Source organism: Conger conger, chromosome 17 (assembly GCF_963514075.1).
Source record: "Conger conger chromosome 17, fConCon1.1, whole genome shotgun sequence".
In the NCBI taxonomy this organism is placed as follows: Eukaryota; Metazoa; Chordata; class Actinopteri; order Anguilliformes; family Congridae; genus Conger; species Conger conger.
Genome location: NC_083776.1, coordinates 8,093,743 through 8,110,387, shown reverse-complemented (window position 1 = coordinate 8,110,387; position 16,645 = coordinate 8,093,743). Strand labels below are relative to the sequence as shown.

The following is a 16,645-nucleotide window of genomic DNA, read 5'->3' as shown; positions in this document are numbered from 1 at the left end:
TGTTGTGACCTCCCTGCCTACAGCACCCCACAGCCTTGCCCTCAGAGTGTGTGGTCTGGTCCTGGCAGTGTGCCTCAATACGTCTCAGTATCAGAGCTGGATTAAATACATCATCGTTTTTGATCCAAATACTTTTCAGAACTTATCTGGTGTACAAACCCCACCTTCTGGTACTCTTGGTTGGCTAAGTTGAAATAGGCAAGGTCAATCGAGCACAGAAAAGTATCAGAATCCAAACCAATCACGTATTCCACCCACGTCTGCTCAGGAAACACCCCAAAACAGTTCATATGATAACACCATTATTAGACTTGATTTCAATTCTTAAAGAGCTGCTCCATTCAGGTTCTGTTTCAAGTCCAGTCCCGTTTGCAGCAGGCCTGTTAGCTCCACGTGCATGCTGTACACTCAGTACAGCCAATGTCGGATAGTCTGCATACATCCCATAATTGCATTCTTTGTTTGCCTAATTCCGGGGCATGGCCCAGCCAATCTTTGTATAACCTCGTCTGGGTTTAAGAGTGATGTTATCCTACGATTAAAACAGCCTGATAAACTGATTAAAGCACAGGAGTGCTGAAAGGTAATGGCCGATCATATCAGGCCATATGGAAACACACATCAGACCTTCATGTTCCATTTTTATTAAACTAAAATCAGCAGATTTATCATTTATGAAGGGCAAACAGAATTTACATTTAGGCCAATTAAAAACAGCTGCGCGTTCATTTCTGATGAATCAACCACACACTGCAGCACATCATCCCAGCAGGTAAGGCAAAGTCTGGATCTAAAATACGCGCTTGTGGAATTAAGAATGACTTTCGTCGGTATAAATGTTTCAGCAAACATAATTACTCGGAAAATTAAACAAGCCTTCCCATTACTTGCCCAAGTAAATAACTCCCAGTAGCCAGTATAGTTGGCCAGAAAATAAACATATATAAAGTATAAAGCCAGTCAATCACCCAGCCAAGCCATGGCATTTTACAATTTCACAAACCCTTAAACACAAAGGGGAATGCAAGGTAAATTGTTTTCAGCTGCAGACTGTCTGTAAGTGCTCATGTGTTCTCTGGAGAAGGCTGGACCCCCAGGTGCATGTGCAGAGAGGCATTCCCTAGAAAGCACGGGGAGATGATGTGTGCTGGAAGGCTTGCAGACAGAGGCTATTTCCCACAGTAACCCGTATGGATGTTTCGCAAAACAATAGGACTAAATGAGTGATCCTCAGGAGTACAAAGGCAGCACTTTGGGGATTTTGGAGGGATTTCATGATCCAGAGAACAGCCATGGGGGAGGGGTCTGCGTGAGACGATGGGCAGGGTTTCTGCTGTCCTGACGGGGGCCTGCTGTCCTGACCGGGCGAAGCTGATTGAGCAGCGAGGTGAGGGAAAGTACCACAGAACACTCTCAGATACACAGACGGCACGGCTCTACGGACAGTGGGACTACGGACTCTTTTGCAGCTGCATAAGATCCACAACGATAGCTCTTTTTTGGGAAACAGCTAGGATATATCAATGAGTCGTTCAAACCCTGCCTGAATTCCAACAGCGAATAGTTAAAATCACCATGAAACGCACGTCACTCGGAATTATTCAATTCCATTTAAACTCAAAGCTAACTGCACAATTACGCAGATAATAAAGCCATCCCACTAGAACAAACATATATTTCAGCGATGTAACTGCAAAGTGACACTGCTTTCTGAAATAACGTGTAACCCACAATACAATAATGAAAATGAACACGTAATTATTCATATGCAAGATATATCTAAGGCACGTGCGCGATTAGTTCACGATCAATAACGGGAGCGATACCCTCGGCTCACAAAAACAAAGCGGAATTAAGTACAGTTAAAGTCCTGGCAGCGAAAGTACTTCACTTTCAGCAAGAAGTCAAACAGTTAGGATAGATATCCCTCAGGTCCAAGTGAAGTGCCCATGGTGTGCCTCTTTGTTAAATGAAATCAGGACTCTGACACAATCGGGGGAAAAAATCAAATCGTTTCAGGAAAAACGCTCTTAAAATACTGAACAGGATCAGTGCCAGCGTTAGTTAATTTAGAGCTCCCTCAACAAATTATCATGGAAACGATGCTGGGTATTCCTAACTTTCACACTGGTTATCCTATATTAACTTTTCTACAAATAAAAATGTATTGTCCGTACGCACTCATTTTAAAATGGTCACATACCCATGTTGTCGTCTTCGCAGAGTTTCAAGAGTTGGATGAAGCGGAAAGTTGGAAGAAAGTGAATGTTGCCACCGCAGATGCCAAACACTGTGAGCGCTTCACCACGTCCAGTTCAGAGCTGTGACGTCAACGCCAGGGATTACCGTGGCGGAGCAGCGGGATCGGGCCCCTCGTATTGTTTCCATGCAGAGAAAAGTGTGGAACTTTGCAGTACCGACAACCCATGTAAAACGTTCCTTACCCCACTTTTAAAACCCATTTGTGTAATGTGCGGAAATAAAACCGTCTGCTTCTGTCGAAAAGGGGCCTATAATGGGAAGATAATTATGCCTAACGTTTGTCTAACATTTAAGTATCACACAGAACGAAAAAATGAAATCGAGTCTCAAACCTTTTTTGCACAGAAGCATGATGCATTTTACAACGAAATGCCTTATTTTTCCATTATTGTATATTCTATCGGGAGAAAATGGTCCAAAAAAAATGGCTCACATTCCTGGGTGATAATTGCTAATGCAGATTCTCTGCCGACATCCTGCGGGATAAATATTGTCGCATCCTTCCTAGTCACCTGGGAGCCGTCATTAGTCCTTCTGTAACCAGTTCTGCCGATTCCTGCAATATGTTCGTGCGACCGCTCACCCATTTCCCACAACTGCATAGTTGGCCACGGTTATATGATACTAATATTTTCCTGAACTAATACAGCAACATACTGTAAGCTACTGCACCGTAGCATGTCAGACATGTAATTGTGTTACTTAAAACAACTACTGTAGCCTAATAATTGTGAACTGAGTTCAGACAGCGATGGTTTGTATTGCCTAACCACTTAACCAGATAATACAATTTAGGCCTGATTAATGGGCGTACCCAACGATGGGTCATTGACGCAGTGTATCATGTTTTATGCCATACATGTTGTCCATGTAAGCAAATAAACACTCAAATAAAAACGAAACGACTCATCCTTCTAAAAAAAAAAGCAGTTAGTCGAGGGAACTGTGCGTCCAGGGATTTTACCCAGAATCCGCCTGGCACATCCTGAAGCGGTGGTACTGCAGATCGCGCACGCTTCAACTGGTTACCATGGAAGCAGCAGGCTGTTCACCGCGCGCCAGGCTGAACTAGCAGAGTTGGACCGAACCGAACCGAACCGGCGGCCATTTAAGGGCACAGACATACTTCGAAAGACTATAGTCAGTTTACCTTTAACATAAAACAGAAGCATCTAATTGGTGCTTTAATTCATACGTTTTATGGCGGGAGAGCATTTGAAAACGTACTGTGTAGAGTATTCAGTTGTATGTAAGAAGTATATTAGGTTGTTTCAACCTAAATCTTGCCCTGGACTGAACACCACAGAACGTCTTGGCCTTTCAGCAGGTGCTTTGCGGAGCCAATTACACTGCTTATGCACTTTATTATCCGTGAAGTACAGCAAAGATTAAAATCTAAAACTTTTACAATCTCAGACTGTATCAAAAGATCAAACTAATGCTTCCCACAATTTCTAAAAAAGGACAAAAGTGGCTTAAATAAACCCAGCGTAATGTGTATACCTTAGCGAGCTCTTCAGTAAAATAAACTCCAGATTATGGCTCTCTGTGGTCAGAAACTAAAAGAGGAGGCCATTGCTGAACCACTCGGGTTACTGCGGTCTACACTCGAAAGCACACAGCGCCCCCTCCCCCATCCTGTACACTCATAAGCACACAGCGCCCCCTCCCCCATCCTGAAGACCAGAGGAACGGCTGTTTCCAGGCTTGCCAAGGCCTTCACGCTCAGACATAATCAAACAGGTCAGCTGACATAATCAACCAGGTCAGCTGACACAGCAGCAATTTACCCAGAGACCTCAGCTGCTTTTCTGACTCGTCTGACCACCACTACATTTAAGAACTCGCATTACTGAACAGAACAGCATTACTTTAAGACACCACCACCACCACCACCATCACCACCACTACCACCACCACCACCACCGCCGCTAACACTGCTGCTAACGCCACCACCATCACCACCACCACAACCACCACCACCACCATTACCACCAAGAACACATGCTACTGAGAGGCAGGTGACCCCAGTCAGAGGTCACTCTGTATCTACTGTTGTGTTTGACATGCCTCTACTGTGACGACAGCTCGGAGAGGATGTGTGTGTGCGTGCATGCGTATGTGTGTCATTGTTTGTGTGTGTGTGTGCGTGTCATCGTGTGTGATTGTGTGCGTGTGCGCGTGCCTGTGTATGTGTGCGTGTGAGCGAGTGCGTGTGTGCGCGTGCATGAACGTGTGTGTGCGTGCATGTGCGTGTGTACGTGAGTGTGTGTGCGTGCGTGCACGTGCGTGTGTGTCATTGTGAGAAAAGTGGGAGGGGGCGAAGGCAGGGGGCATTCTGAGATGAGCAGAGCGGTGGAGCAGCAGGTGACTGTAGTCAAGGACATGCAGCTGCTCCTGGAGACACCCCCGGCAACGGCAGAGAGGGAGGGAGCACCCCCCCCGCTGACCAGCCAAACTGCAGTTTCACTTACACTCATACACACACACTGTGTGGCTCTATGCAAGCAGCGATGCTACAATCAGTGATTGTGTGCGTGTGTCTGTGTGTGTGCGTGAGTGTGTGCGAGTGAGTGTGAGTATGTGTGCGTGCATGTGAATGTGCGTGTGTGTGCGCGTGCGTGTTTGCGCATGCATGTGAGTGTGTGTGTGCGCGTGTGTGTGCGCACGTAAGTGTGTGCGTGTGTGTGAGAGTGTGTGTGTGTGTGAGCGCGTGTGTGCGAGCGTGTGTGTGTGTGTGTGTGTGTGTGTGTGTGAGCATGAGTGTGTGAGAGTGTGTGTGTGCGTAACACTGTTTGTCTCCGGTCGCATGGCCGTATAGATGTTCAGTGTCCCCATGGCAACGGGAGCTCCAGCTTAATCATTGGCTCTCAGCCGCGGGGCTCCTGTTCATACAGGCGCCATTTTCTAGCCGCTACGCACGCATCTTCAGATGATGTCATTTCACATTTGCTTAATTGGAATGAAAAGAATTAAAACAATCTGCACATTCTGAATATGGCATACAAGACATGTAACATGCTATCCATGAAATTCTATAAAATGGCAGACCTAATGCAGAGAGATTTAAAATGGCTCCGTGAACAGAAGGAAGGAGAGAGTGGAAAGTGTGAAAGTTGAGAGAGCAGCGTAAAGGCCCGTGACCTCATCCCCTCCTCATTATTACATCATTTCCTCCAATGGAACCAACCAGCTTAGTCCAGAAACAGCCCTTTAAGGGGTCAAAATATGATTAGAATGTACTTAACTGAAAAAAGTTCACGAGACTGAAATCACAGTGCTGTACCGCTCACTGATGTGGAAGTGTCAGGTGGTGTGGAGCATTATGGGTAGGTGGTTCTCAGGAGAGGCACTGTCACACCTTTGAGCGGAAATGAAGCTCTTCAGTCCTTACCCACACGTGTGAACGGAGCACTAAACACACGTATTAAAGGCTGTGTAAATGGACAGAGCATCTGGTAAACGGCAAAAATGTCTCCCCTCTGGTGTCAATGAGGGGTCACGTTGTGCATCATCTGCATAGCAGTGGAGGTCGGCATTGCGTCTCGTGGAATCGCCCAGGGGAGCAACACAATCCCACCATGTCTACAGAGCCTGCATTAGATAACCACCCTGCCTCTTGGCAATCAGTCATTTAAATAAAGATCTGCTACCATGACGATTCCTTTCCACTCCATAGTCTACATAGGGGCGACATGGCTCAGGCAGTAAGAGCAGTCGTCTGGCAGTTGGAAAGGTTGCCGGTTTGGGCTGTGTCGAGGTGTCCCAGAGCAAGACACCTAACCCCCAAATGCTCCTGACGAGCTGGTCGGTGCCTTGCATGGCAGCCAATCGCCGTTGGTGTATGAACGGGTGAATGAAAAGTATCAATTGTACAGTGCTTTGGATAAAGGCGCTATATAAATGCCAACCATTTACCATTTTGTCTCACAGGGAGCGTTTCCTCAGACTTCTGAAATCTGTGGTTTTTGGCTAAAGAAACAGTTTAGCAAACACCAGCATCCTACATTAGATCTGCAAATGTGAGCCGTGACGTGTATAAGATGAGGAGCCAATAAATGACCAGAAGCCCCGGGCAGCAGCTGCAGATGAGCAGGGCTGGGCTGGGTTAGCATGCACAGAACCAGAGATGAGCAGGGCTGGGCTGGGTTAGCATGCACAGAACCAGAGATGGGCTGGGCTGGGCTGGGCTGGGCTGGGCTGGGCTGGGCTGGGCTGGGCTGGGCTGGGCTGGCACACGCACAGTGGAACCACACCGCGCTCACTATACGGGTCAGATATCGAACCTGAATATCTGACCCGTTTTAAAACCCATCTCAGGTCTACTACATGGGCAACGGGCTCGGCACCTACACCATCTCTGTATTATGTATTCTGTAAAATAATCTGAGCAAAAATAACGAAATTTCAATCCGAGGAAACCTGACACAAGTCGACTCAATTTAGGAAAACGGAGTACAGTGAATAATCAGACAGAGTAGTGAGGGTGGCCAGGTCGGGCAGCGTGAACTGAGCTGCACTCGTCAGGGGCATCTATTACATGCACAGAATTAACATGGCAACATATCATTTTAATAAATTCAACAGACAGAAAATATATTGTATACATTACATACAACATTATAACTTCTTACAGTGAGGATCAGAGTGGTTTGTGGGTGAGTGACTGGGAATGCACATGACTATGTTTCATTGGTCAATTACTTTTGGACAAATATTAATAATTATGTATAGGCCCATATACAAATATACTGTAGGCTATACATACTCAGGAGGCATATATAAATGAGCATGAATCATAGCAATATGCACTCTTTCATGCAGGATCTAACAATTAATCACTCTAGTTTAAAAATTGTATGCTATGTACCAAGACAGTTTGTGGGCAAGCTTTGTTGAAAGAATGATACAAATTTGTGGTCTTAAATAGGACATGAAAACATAAATAAAGCATGCTTTAGAAAAGCGCAAAATAAGCATATTGCCTCTAAATTCAATATGCAAAATTGTCAATAGTCTTTTCAGTGCACAACGCCAAGATTGTTTAAGATTCAAACCTCTGAAAGAATCCACCATCTGCCCAGTGGTGAGTACAGTGGGTGTTGTTTGACGTACAGTAGGCATTATACGTGGCTGCAGGGCTGTTGTTGTTAGGGCTGATCAACTTAAGTCCTTTGAGGCTTTTCATTTCACTTAAAACATATTGTGATGAATTTATATTTAAGCCTTTTAACCCAATACAGTCATCACATGGCTTTTAACCCAATACAGTCATCACATGGCTTTTAAGCATAAATTATTCAGCATACTCACGGAAACCTGTTTATTGTACATTCTGAGGAAACACACAGCCAGCGAATATTCTAGGCCTGTACACAAACACCATCCCCAAAAGACCGGTGTGGCATGAACAAGGAGCGTTTCCATTTAAAACCGAACGTGAAGGCACATCGGGACCGCAGTGGGTTCAGGACTACCCCCCCGTCCCAAAACCATCGGTGCGAACTCTCGCCGGACGGCGTATGAAAGTCCCCTCACAAGCTGAGACTCAGGGCTCGGTAGTGCGAGACCTCACCTCCCCAAACGCCGTGCCTTTAGGGGGACCGCAGCGTGCCCGGGGGCTACAGTCTCAGCGGGATGACGGGCCAGTACTTGGGCTGCTTGCGGTCGCAGTTGCGGTCGAAGGCCAGCTGCACGGCGGTCTCCATGCCCTGGATCCTGGCCGCATCCTCGCCGTACAGCCGACGCATCTCCACGGCCCTGCGCTGCCCCGGACGCTCCACCGGGGGCGCCGCGCTCAGCAGGGAAACCCTGTGCAGGTCGCGGTCGGCCAACACGTACGAGGCCTGCTGCTCTGCATCCCGGCGCTGCTGCTCCTCTGGGGGGGGGTAAAGGGGGGGGGGTGTTAATGTACAGCACAAAGTCAGTTTTGAGACTGTCAATGTTATTATCTGACAAGGATGAACTTCACCGTTTCCTTATAATTCTTGACTAGATTGACTAGTACTTTCTGATATGAGATTTCAGAATTTGCTTATGTTGGCAAGATTCCCCTCACAAAATAAGGTGGAGCCATTTTAGAAGGAACAGTGTCTCCATTTGTGAGGTGCATACGACCAGGGCAAAAAAAAAAAAAACCCAGTCCACAGATAATATTCTGTGTAACACCGAGCAGGGAGAGATGGGTATGCTGGGTAGGACAGGGCAGAAATATGTGATTACCTCCAGGGGTACGATGTATTACTGTAACCACAGAAAAAAAACATCCTCACAGAGCGCGCACACAATCATATCAGGCTCACACTGACAGGCCTGGACCAGTGACCCTGTACCTCACCACAGACAGAGCGTGCTGAACCTCACTCAAACCTGTATATCACCACAGACAGAGCGTGCTGAACCTCACTCACACCTGTATATCACCACAGACAGAGCATGCTAAACCTCACTCAAACCTGTATATCACCACAGACAGAGCATGCTAAACCTCACTCAAACCTGTATATCACCACAGACAGAGCGTGCTAAACCTCACTCAAACCTGTATATCACCACAGACAGAGCGTGCTGAACCTCACTCAAACCTGTATATCACCACAGACAGAACGTGCTAAACCTCACTCAAACCTGTATATCACCACAGACAGAGCGTGCTGAACCTCACTCAAACCTGTACATCACCACAGACAGCGTGCTAAACCTCACACAAACCTGTACATCACCACAGACAGAGCGTGCTGAACCTCACTCAAACCTGTATATCACCACAGACAGAGCATGCTAAACCTCACACAAACCTGTATATCACCACAGACAGAGCGTGCTGAACCTCACTCAAACCTGTATATCACCACAGACAGAGCGTGCTGAACCTCAGACTCCTTTGTGACTGTAAGCAGGAAACTGGTTTTCAGTGCAGCACAATCCTGACCGTCAACTGAGCTATTTTATACATTTTTTACATTTTGAATTTGGACAGAAGCTTGTTTTGTGTGTAGCCTGCAGAAGAACTTCACAGCCCACAGAACACGTCACTGGCTCTCACGCTGTCGGATGAGGGGGGTCACGGGTTCAAATCCCAGCTACAGTATTCTACAGCAGCTACAGGCACAGCATGTACGTGCAGCAGCACGAGTAACAGTATTAAAAACAAACGAGACGCCTCCCCTCGTTAAACACGAACGAGACGCCTCCCCTCGTTAAACACGAACGAGACGCCTCCCCTCGTTAAACACGAACGAGACGCCTCCCCTCGTTAAACACGAACGAGACCTCCCCTCGTTAAACAGGAACGAGACGCCTCCCCTCGTTAAACACGAACGAGACGCCTCCCCTCGTTAAACACGAACGAGACACCTCCCCTCGTTAAACACGAACGAGACACCTCCCCTCGTTAAACACGAACGAGACGCCTCCCCTCGTTAAACACGAACGAGACGCCCCCCCTCGTTAAACACGAACGAGACGCCCCCCCTCGTTAAACACGAACGAGACGCCCCCCCTCGCTAAACAGGAACGAGACGCCTCCCCTCGCTAAACAGGAACGAGACGCCTCCCCTCGTTAAACACGAACGAGACGCCTCCCCTCGTTAAACACGAACGAGACGCCTCCCCTCGTTAAACACGAACGAGACGCCTCCCCTCGTTAAACACGAACGAAACGCCTCCCCTCGTTAAACACGAACGAGACGCCTCCCCTCGTTAAACACAAACGAGACGCCTCCCCTCGTTAAACACGAACGAGACGCCTCCCCTCGTTAAACACGGACGAGACGCCTCCCCTCGTTAAACACGGACGAGACGCCTCCCCTCGTTAAACACGAACGAGACGCCTCCCCTCGCTAAACACGAACGAGACGCCTCCCCTCGCTAAACACGAACGAGACGCCTCCCCTCGCTAAACACGAACGAGACGCCTCCCCTCGCTAAACACGAACGAGACGTCTCCCCTCGTTAAACACGGACGAGACGTCTCCCCTCGTTAAACACGAACGAGCCGTCTCCCTCCATCTCCAGGAGCGAACAGAGCCCGGCCTCACAGCCCGAGTTGGGCGGTTCGGCTCCAGTTTCCCGCAGGATAACATTCCTGGCTCCCCCTCCCTGGGGAAGGAGGCGGGAAACTCAGCGCTTCATCAGATAGTGTTTTTACGACCTATAGGCCAGACAATAAAATACAAAATAGTTTTTTTAATATTATTACCTTTATACGATTAAAGGCAAAGTGCTACACTGAACCAAATGCAGTTAAATTAACAGCACTATACAGACGTGAGACTCGAGCCATTCGTGGGCATTTCCATTATCCACCACTGGATGGCACCAGTAGCACCAGTTCAGGCCCTGTAAAACGACTGAACATACAGTCCTGTGCAGCAGAAGTTTTAGGCACTTTATTATACATATGTTTGTGTGTGTGTGTGTGTGTGTGTGTGTGTGTGTGTGTGTGTGTGTGTGTGTGCTAGTATAAAAGCATCCATTGCATTTTATAATTGCTCAGCCCATTTTCTTTAGTGGTAGCAGTAATGTTGAGGCCAACATCAACAGGTTGTCTTTTACAAGATGGACAAACTGAATCCAAATCAAAAGAAATATCTGAAGAAATGTTTCACATATAAAGACAGTTGGGTTAAACCCTACAGTTTAACCCAATGCCATTTACTTCCAAAAATGTTTTTTAGATTGAATTAAGTTTGAAGGTACATAGAAAATAGAATTGATAGAAAGATTCAAACCTCTACAGATAATTAATAGAAAACATGAGAATGGAAAGCAAACTGAAACATTCTTATTGTTTTTTGTTTTTACTGCTAAACAAATTAACTGCAAATAACAGCAAGTAAAAGTGCATCACCCAAACATTGCCAGATGGCAGAAGAGCAGAGTTGTCATGAGTTCCTATATATATATAACCTACAGCTTTCACTCTGAGCCTCAACACTTACAGACACACAGGAGAAGGCTAACGGCAGCCTCGCAGCAGAGTGGGAGAATAATCAACTGGAAGTACATGAAGGGTGAACCGCTTTAGCCTTTGTGCTAGTTTTTTTTTTTTGCAGGTTGCTTGGCAACAATAATCAGCTGATAATACTAGAGCATAAGTGTGAGTGAGAGAGAAAGGATGCAAAAAAAAAAGCATCAAATTTGCAGTGAGAGAGAGGGAGGGAGAGAGAGAGAGAGAATATGAGAGGGGGAGAGAGAGTGAGAGAGAATATGAGAGGGGGAGAGAGTGAGTTCCTGTGCCTCCTGCATTCTGTACACAGGGCTGTCGGACTGGCATTGGCAGTGTTTGCCCAGTTAGAATGCAGACTACCTCCTACAGGCCACAGCCTGGCGAAACCTATTCAATAAAAAATAAAAAATAAAACCTTCTACTGCCAATCAGTTCTCCAAATGGTGTCACAAGCCATAAATATGCATTTAAATGTCAAGGTACACAGGAAATTTTAATTGTATTTCTTCCAGCTGAACAAACATTTCAGTACGTTGGTGGGCTTTGCTAAGCTCTGCATCTGGTATGTTGTGTGCAGGGAGCGCCGGTTCTGGTCTCACTGTTACTGGGGCAGGACCGTAGCTACTACAGGTGGGAGAGGGCAGCGGAGCAATCGGAGCATAGCAGAATGGCGGACGGAACGGGAGAAGACTGACTGCCGCAGGTAAACCGGCGGCATCTCCATGTCCATCCGGCCCAGGCGTACTCACTCAGCTCCTCGCGGTGTTTCTCCGTCTGCGCGAAGTACTGCCGCAGTTCGTCCGTGATCTCCATGTTGCTGACGTCACACTCGATCTCGCTGTCGGAGCCCGAGTCGCGCTCGTCCGTCTCGCTCCTCTCTCCCGCCGCCGCGTGTTCACCGGCGTGCCAGTCCGCGTAGCGCGGGGGCCCGGCCGCGGGGTTCGGCCAAGGGAACGGGGGGAAGGCATAGGCCGCAAGCGCCCTTCTGTACGCCTGCTTGTGCCTCTCCTGCCAGCTCATGGCCATCCGATAGTGCTGCCAGTACCGGTTATACACCGGGTGGGTGAACCAGGAGAAGACCTCAGCATGCTGAGCCTGGGCACAACAACAGAACAGAATTAACATATCCTCAGGAGAACCCGGGGGTGCGCAACAAGGACCGATCCGTTTCAGGATTGTGTGCCAGCTTCTGGTCTTAATTATTGCATTGACTCAATCATATCTTATCTGACATGTGTAGGAGTACTGGATAGAGCTGCAGACTGCAAGTGTATCCTAATGATTTTACTGCGCTCAAGTACAGGCTTGAACCAGAGTAATTTATAGAGAGACTACAAACCGGGCAGGCTATACGGCTGTGAGCTAACATGGACCATCATGAGCTAACATGGTCTTAAAAGAACACAGGGACGTTGTGCAGTCATTCGTCGTTTTCTCTATAATTATTGGTCAAATTCACATCAAAGTGTCTTAGTATATCACCATAATCAGAAAAACAACCACGGACGTTAACGGACGTTAACTTCGGGTGGAAGCAGGCGCTGCCCGTGTTCTAATGGGAACAGGTGAGTTTAGAGTTGTACAGAACCTCCCAGTGATGGAGATTACCTGTCAAAGTGGCTTCCCGCCACAGACAGACTTTACCAACACTTGGCTGCCCACTCTGACACATTCACACTCCAAAAAAACTGGATTCATGATCAAACTATTTTATTGGAGCAGTCCAGGCCCTCATGCAAGGCTGACATATAGAGGTACAATAGGTAAGATTTTTGTGTTAAAGCATTGTTACAAGACCATTGTAAATCCCTCCCTATCATTTAAAAAGGCTCACTGACATGTTGACTCACCCTCTGCCTGTGTTTATAGTCCTTAAATTCGGGTTTCAAAGTGTACATTTGTCTGTCGTCAAATGCATCAAAACATTGTACACCTGTACAACACTAGCTCAAGCACATTGGTTGAAAATTGGTCCTAACAGCCACAGCCAATGGCGAGGGCATGTAGTAGCCAAAATTGCACTCCATACAAGCAATCACTGAAACAAACAATGCCAGTTTGTTATCGGTAGTAACAATTAGCAATAAGTAACAATAAGTTAATTAGCAATAGTTAGGTTGAAGAATGAACAAATATCCACTTAAGATAAAATATAGGCAATACGAACATGGTAGCAATTGCACAAGCGTTCTGCTTCAGGTGGATATTTGTACATTCGGGAAGCCAAGTAGTAATCGCTCATTTGCTTGTTACAGCGAACTGGTATTGTTTTCCAACTAGATAAGCAATAGTATACAGAGTTTCAGTGATCGCTTGGCTGGAGTGCAATTTTGGCAGCTACACGCTCCTTCTGTCTCTTGTTCACGTGTTCAATCATCCGTAAACTTTTATTTCTCTCAAACGGTAAGTAACACGTTTGTGGTAGACAATCATATCTTAGTTATATAGCCAGCTAGTTAGTTGTCTGTTGTTGCAATTCTTCTCTTGACCGTTGAGTCCGAAATTACCTATTGTACCTTTAACATGAAACAAGCCCGTGAGAATCCCCTCGCTTTCACAGCGTGTGCAACGCTATGAGCACCAAGACTTGGAGCATCACCTTCAACTACATGCCCCACCCGCGCACTTTTTAGCAAAAAAATGATGGCATGAACTTAACTTAACGTTTTTTTCTAATATCATAGTTCGGGGTTTTAAGGCAGATATATTTCGATCAAATGGACTGGGTATTTGAAAACTGTTCAATATCACTGACTTTCTGAAATCAACAAACTTACCATGTCCTTAACGGTTCTTCAGCAGTTCGTTTTCCTGAGAAAAATATAAAATGTAGTCTGCAAAGAATAATCGCTCACTAACCATCAAAACAGATGTAGTCACCTTTTAATAAATTACAAACTGCTTGTCCTGCAAGCAAACTCTTCATGCAACAACACACTGTAGGATTTCAAACTTGGCGTCAGATGACTCTAACGACTGATGTATACACCAAATCTATGTATAATACAAAATGTCATAAATAACGCTAAAGTAGTGGGTAAAATAGCTAGCTAGTTCACAACGTTACTACTCAAACGTGGATATTTTTGCTCTAGCAAAATAGGATTATATCCGGTTCACAACAACGCCGCTTTTGAACCGTCTTACGTTAGTCCTACAATTCCCAGAAACCCTCACAGGAAGTGATAGTTGCTCTTCTTTTTATATTCTATTAGTGCCCCCTGGTGCAGATAATACTGAACAGTATCGACTCAATTCAATGCGTAAACTTTTACAGTTCCTCGTTATCTAACCTTATTTATAGAAACTGAATTCTAAATTCTATAAAAAAACAAACATTTATTTTTAACTTTAGTAAGACAGAACACAGAACTGTGGGTAGGCACCGCAGTGAGACAGAGTGAGGAAAAGATCAATAAAGTGTATGAGGAGTGGGGGTAGAAGACCAAACTATAAACCAGGTATAAGCACTGAGTATAAGCACTATTTGGTTAATTCATATTTTGTTCATTGTAATTAAGGTTATAAAATTAGTACAAACTTGTGATGTTAAATGTGATGCATAGCATTTAAAATATAGATGCTAAATCATTCTTCTTCGCATAGGTCTTCATTTTAAACCAAATGCTGTTGCAATACATGGAAGAACTTTACCAGTTTGGGGGTCTGGGATCTGTATCAGTGGGTTAACCACAACATAAAGATACACAATTATGAAACAAATATGCTCAACGCCTTCTTTGAATAATATTTTATTTAATTAAAAATGGTTGCATTTAAGCTATAATGGGAATTGCTTTTAAGAAAAACTGCTTTGAATGTGTATTAAGCCATTATTAAACAGAGGGATGTGCCAAAACCTGAATGAAAGGAGCGCAGAAAAACTCTAAATATCATAGCAGCTCTGGATATAACTGAGAACTCAGCAAAGCAGCCATTTTGTTGAAATCCAGAACATTCAGAACAACAAGCCTTGGCTGATAGGAGCAGATTAAGTTTCTTGTGAATAAACACTTCATTTTTGTAGCCCTTGTAAAATAAATAATCAAAATAGGACACAAAACAGAACTCAGCCAAAAACAGCCTTCCTTGAGTGTCATGTGAACACTTTGTTAGGAAAATAAACACGTAATCTCAGTACCATCAGTGTACACAGAGCCTGACCTAACCCTAACCCAGCTTTCTGTACATTTAATTAGAATCAGGACAGAGATCTTTGGTTTTAACAGTTATTCCTTTCATGTTCCACAGTTAATCAGCAGAGATCACATGCTTCTCTCTTCTCTCCATCCCTCTCCCTCTCCCTCTCCCTCTCCCTCTCTCTCTCCCTCTCTCCCTCTCCCTCCCTCCCTCTCCCTCCCTCTCTCCCTCCCTCTCTCCCTCTCCCTCCCTCTCTCCCTCTCCCTCCCTCCCTCCCTCTCCCTCTCCCTCCCTCTCTCCCTCCCTCTCTCCCTCTCTCTCTCCCTCTCCCTCTCTCTCTCCCTCTCTCTCTCCCTCCCTCTCCCTCCCTCTCCCTCTCCCTCCCTCTCCCTCTCCCTCCCTCTCTTCTCCCAGCATGCATAGCACACGCCCACACTATCCCAACTCCAGCTGTCCTGTCTCCTCCTTTCATTGCTCCACTTTCTATCCTCTGCTCTCTCCCTTTCCTGTACTCTCTCGCTCCATCATCCCCCTCTCCTCCTCTCTCTCCTCATCTCCTCTCTCTCCCTCTCTCTCTCCCTCCCTCTCTCAGCACCCCTCAGAGGGGCGGAGCCAGCAGGTGGGGACCCAATGGGGTTTGTCCTGGGCGTGGCGGATGGCAGTGAGCAGCTGCCTGCTGGCCTCATGCAGCTCGTCGTTCACGATCACATGATCAAAGAGCTGGCAGAACTGGTGCTCCATCTTCCTGGCCGCGTCCTCCATCTCCTGGAAGTCTTCCTCCTGCCGGACGCCAGACAGAGAGGGAGTGCACATCATCCACAGTATGACTGTTTACTCAATGTTTTAGATGAGCTAAAATGTAATGCATAGTTCCTTTTTATTATGTGTCTTAAGTTTAAATAATTGCCAGCGTATTCATTTATTACCAGCACAGAATTCTCTGGATCACAGAGGTGACTGCAGCAGGAGTGAAGCGTTAGCCTGCTGCTCTCGGTGAACAGAACCGATGGTCGTATGGCAGAGTCTGCACGAGGCCGATCTGCTCAGTGGATTTCACCGATTCTCCATCGCTGCTATTAACCCAGAGCGGTGCTTTTATAAATAGGATAAATATTCACCGAAGCAATGCAGGTTCAGCACCTCATTCACGGATTCAATGGCGGCGTCCAACCTCGGAATCGCACCTGGAGCCTTTTACATCCTACACAGATATGCTGCAGTGTGCACTTCATATTCACTCTAAGTCCAGTGTGCTGGAGTATGGAGCCACAGCCACAGTAGTGTTGTGGCTGT

General features: G+C 46.3%; 2 protein-coding genes across 2 annotated transcripts in view; both read right to left on the bottom strand.

The window, feature by feature from the left end:
* Positions 1-6,812: 6,812 nt before the first annotated feature.
* Positions 6,813-14,357, bottom strand: gemin8 (gem (nuclear organelle) associated protein 8). Its single transcript, XM_061226668.1, has 3 exons — positions 13,990-14,357; positions 11,962-12,307; positions 6,813-8,140 (listed from the first exon to the last, which is right to left on the bottom strand). Exons 1-3 carry the CDS (start codon positions 13,990-13,992, stop codon positions 7,884-7,886), a joined length of 606 nt encoding a protein of 201 aa, XP_061082652.1. The 5' UTR covers positions 13,993-14,357; the 3' UTR covers positions 6,813-7,883.
* A 1,583-nt stretch (positions 14,358-15,940) lies between these two features.
* mpp4b (MAGUK p55 scaffold protein 4b) overlaps positions 15,941-16,645 on the bottom strand; it is a 14,611-nt gene continuing 13,906 nt past the window's right edge. Inside the window, exon 21 of the mRNA XM_061226874.1 lies at positions 15,941-16,132. Coding sequence (XP_061082858.1) covers positions 15,941-16,132 — 192 coding nt within the window. The remainder of the gene's footprint in view (positions 16,133-16,645) is intronic.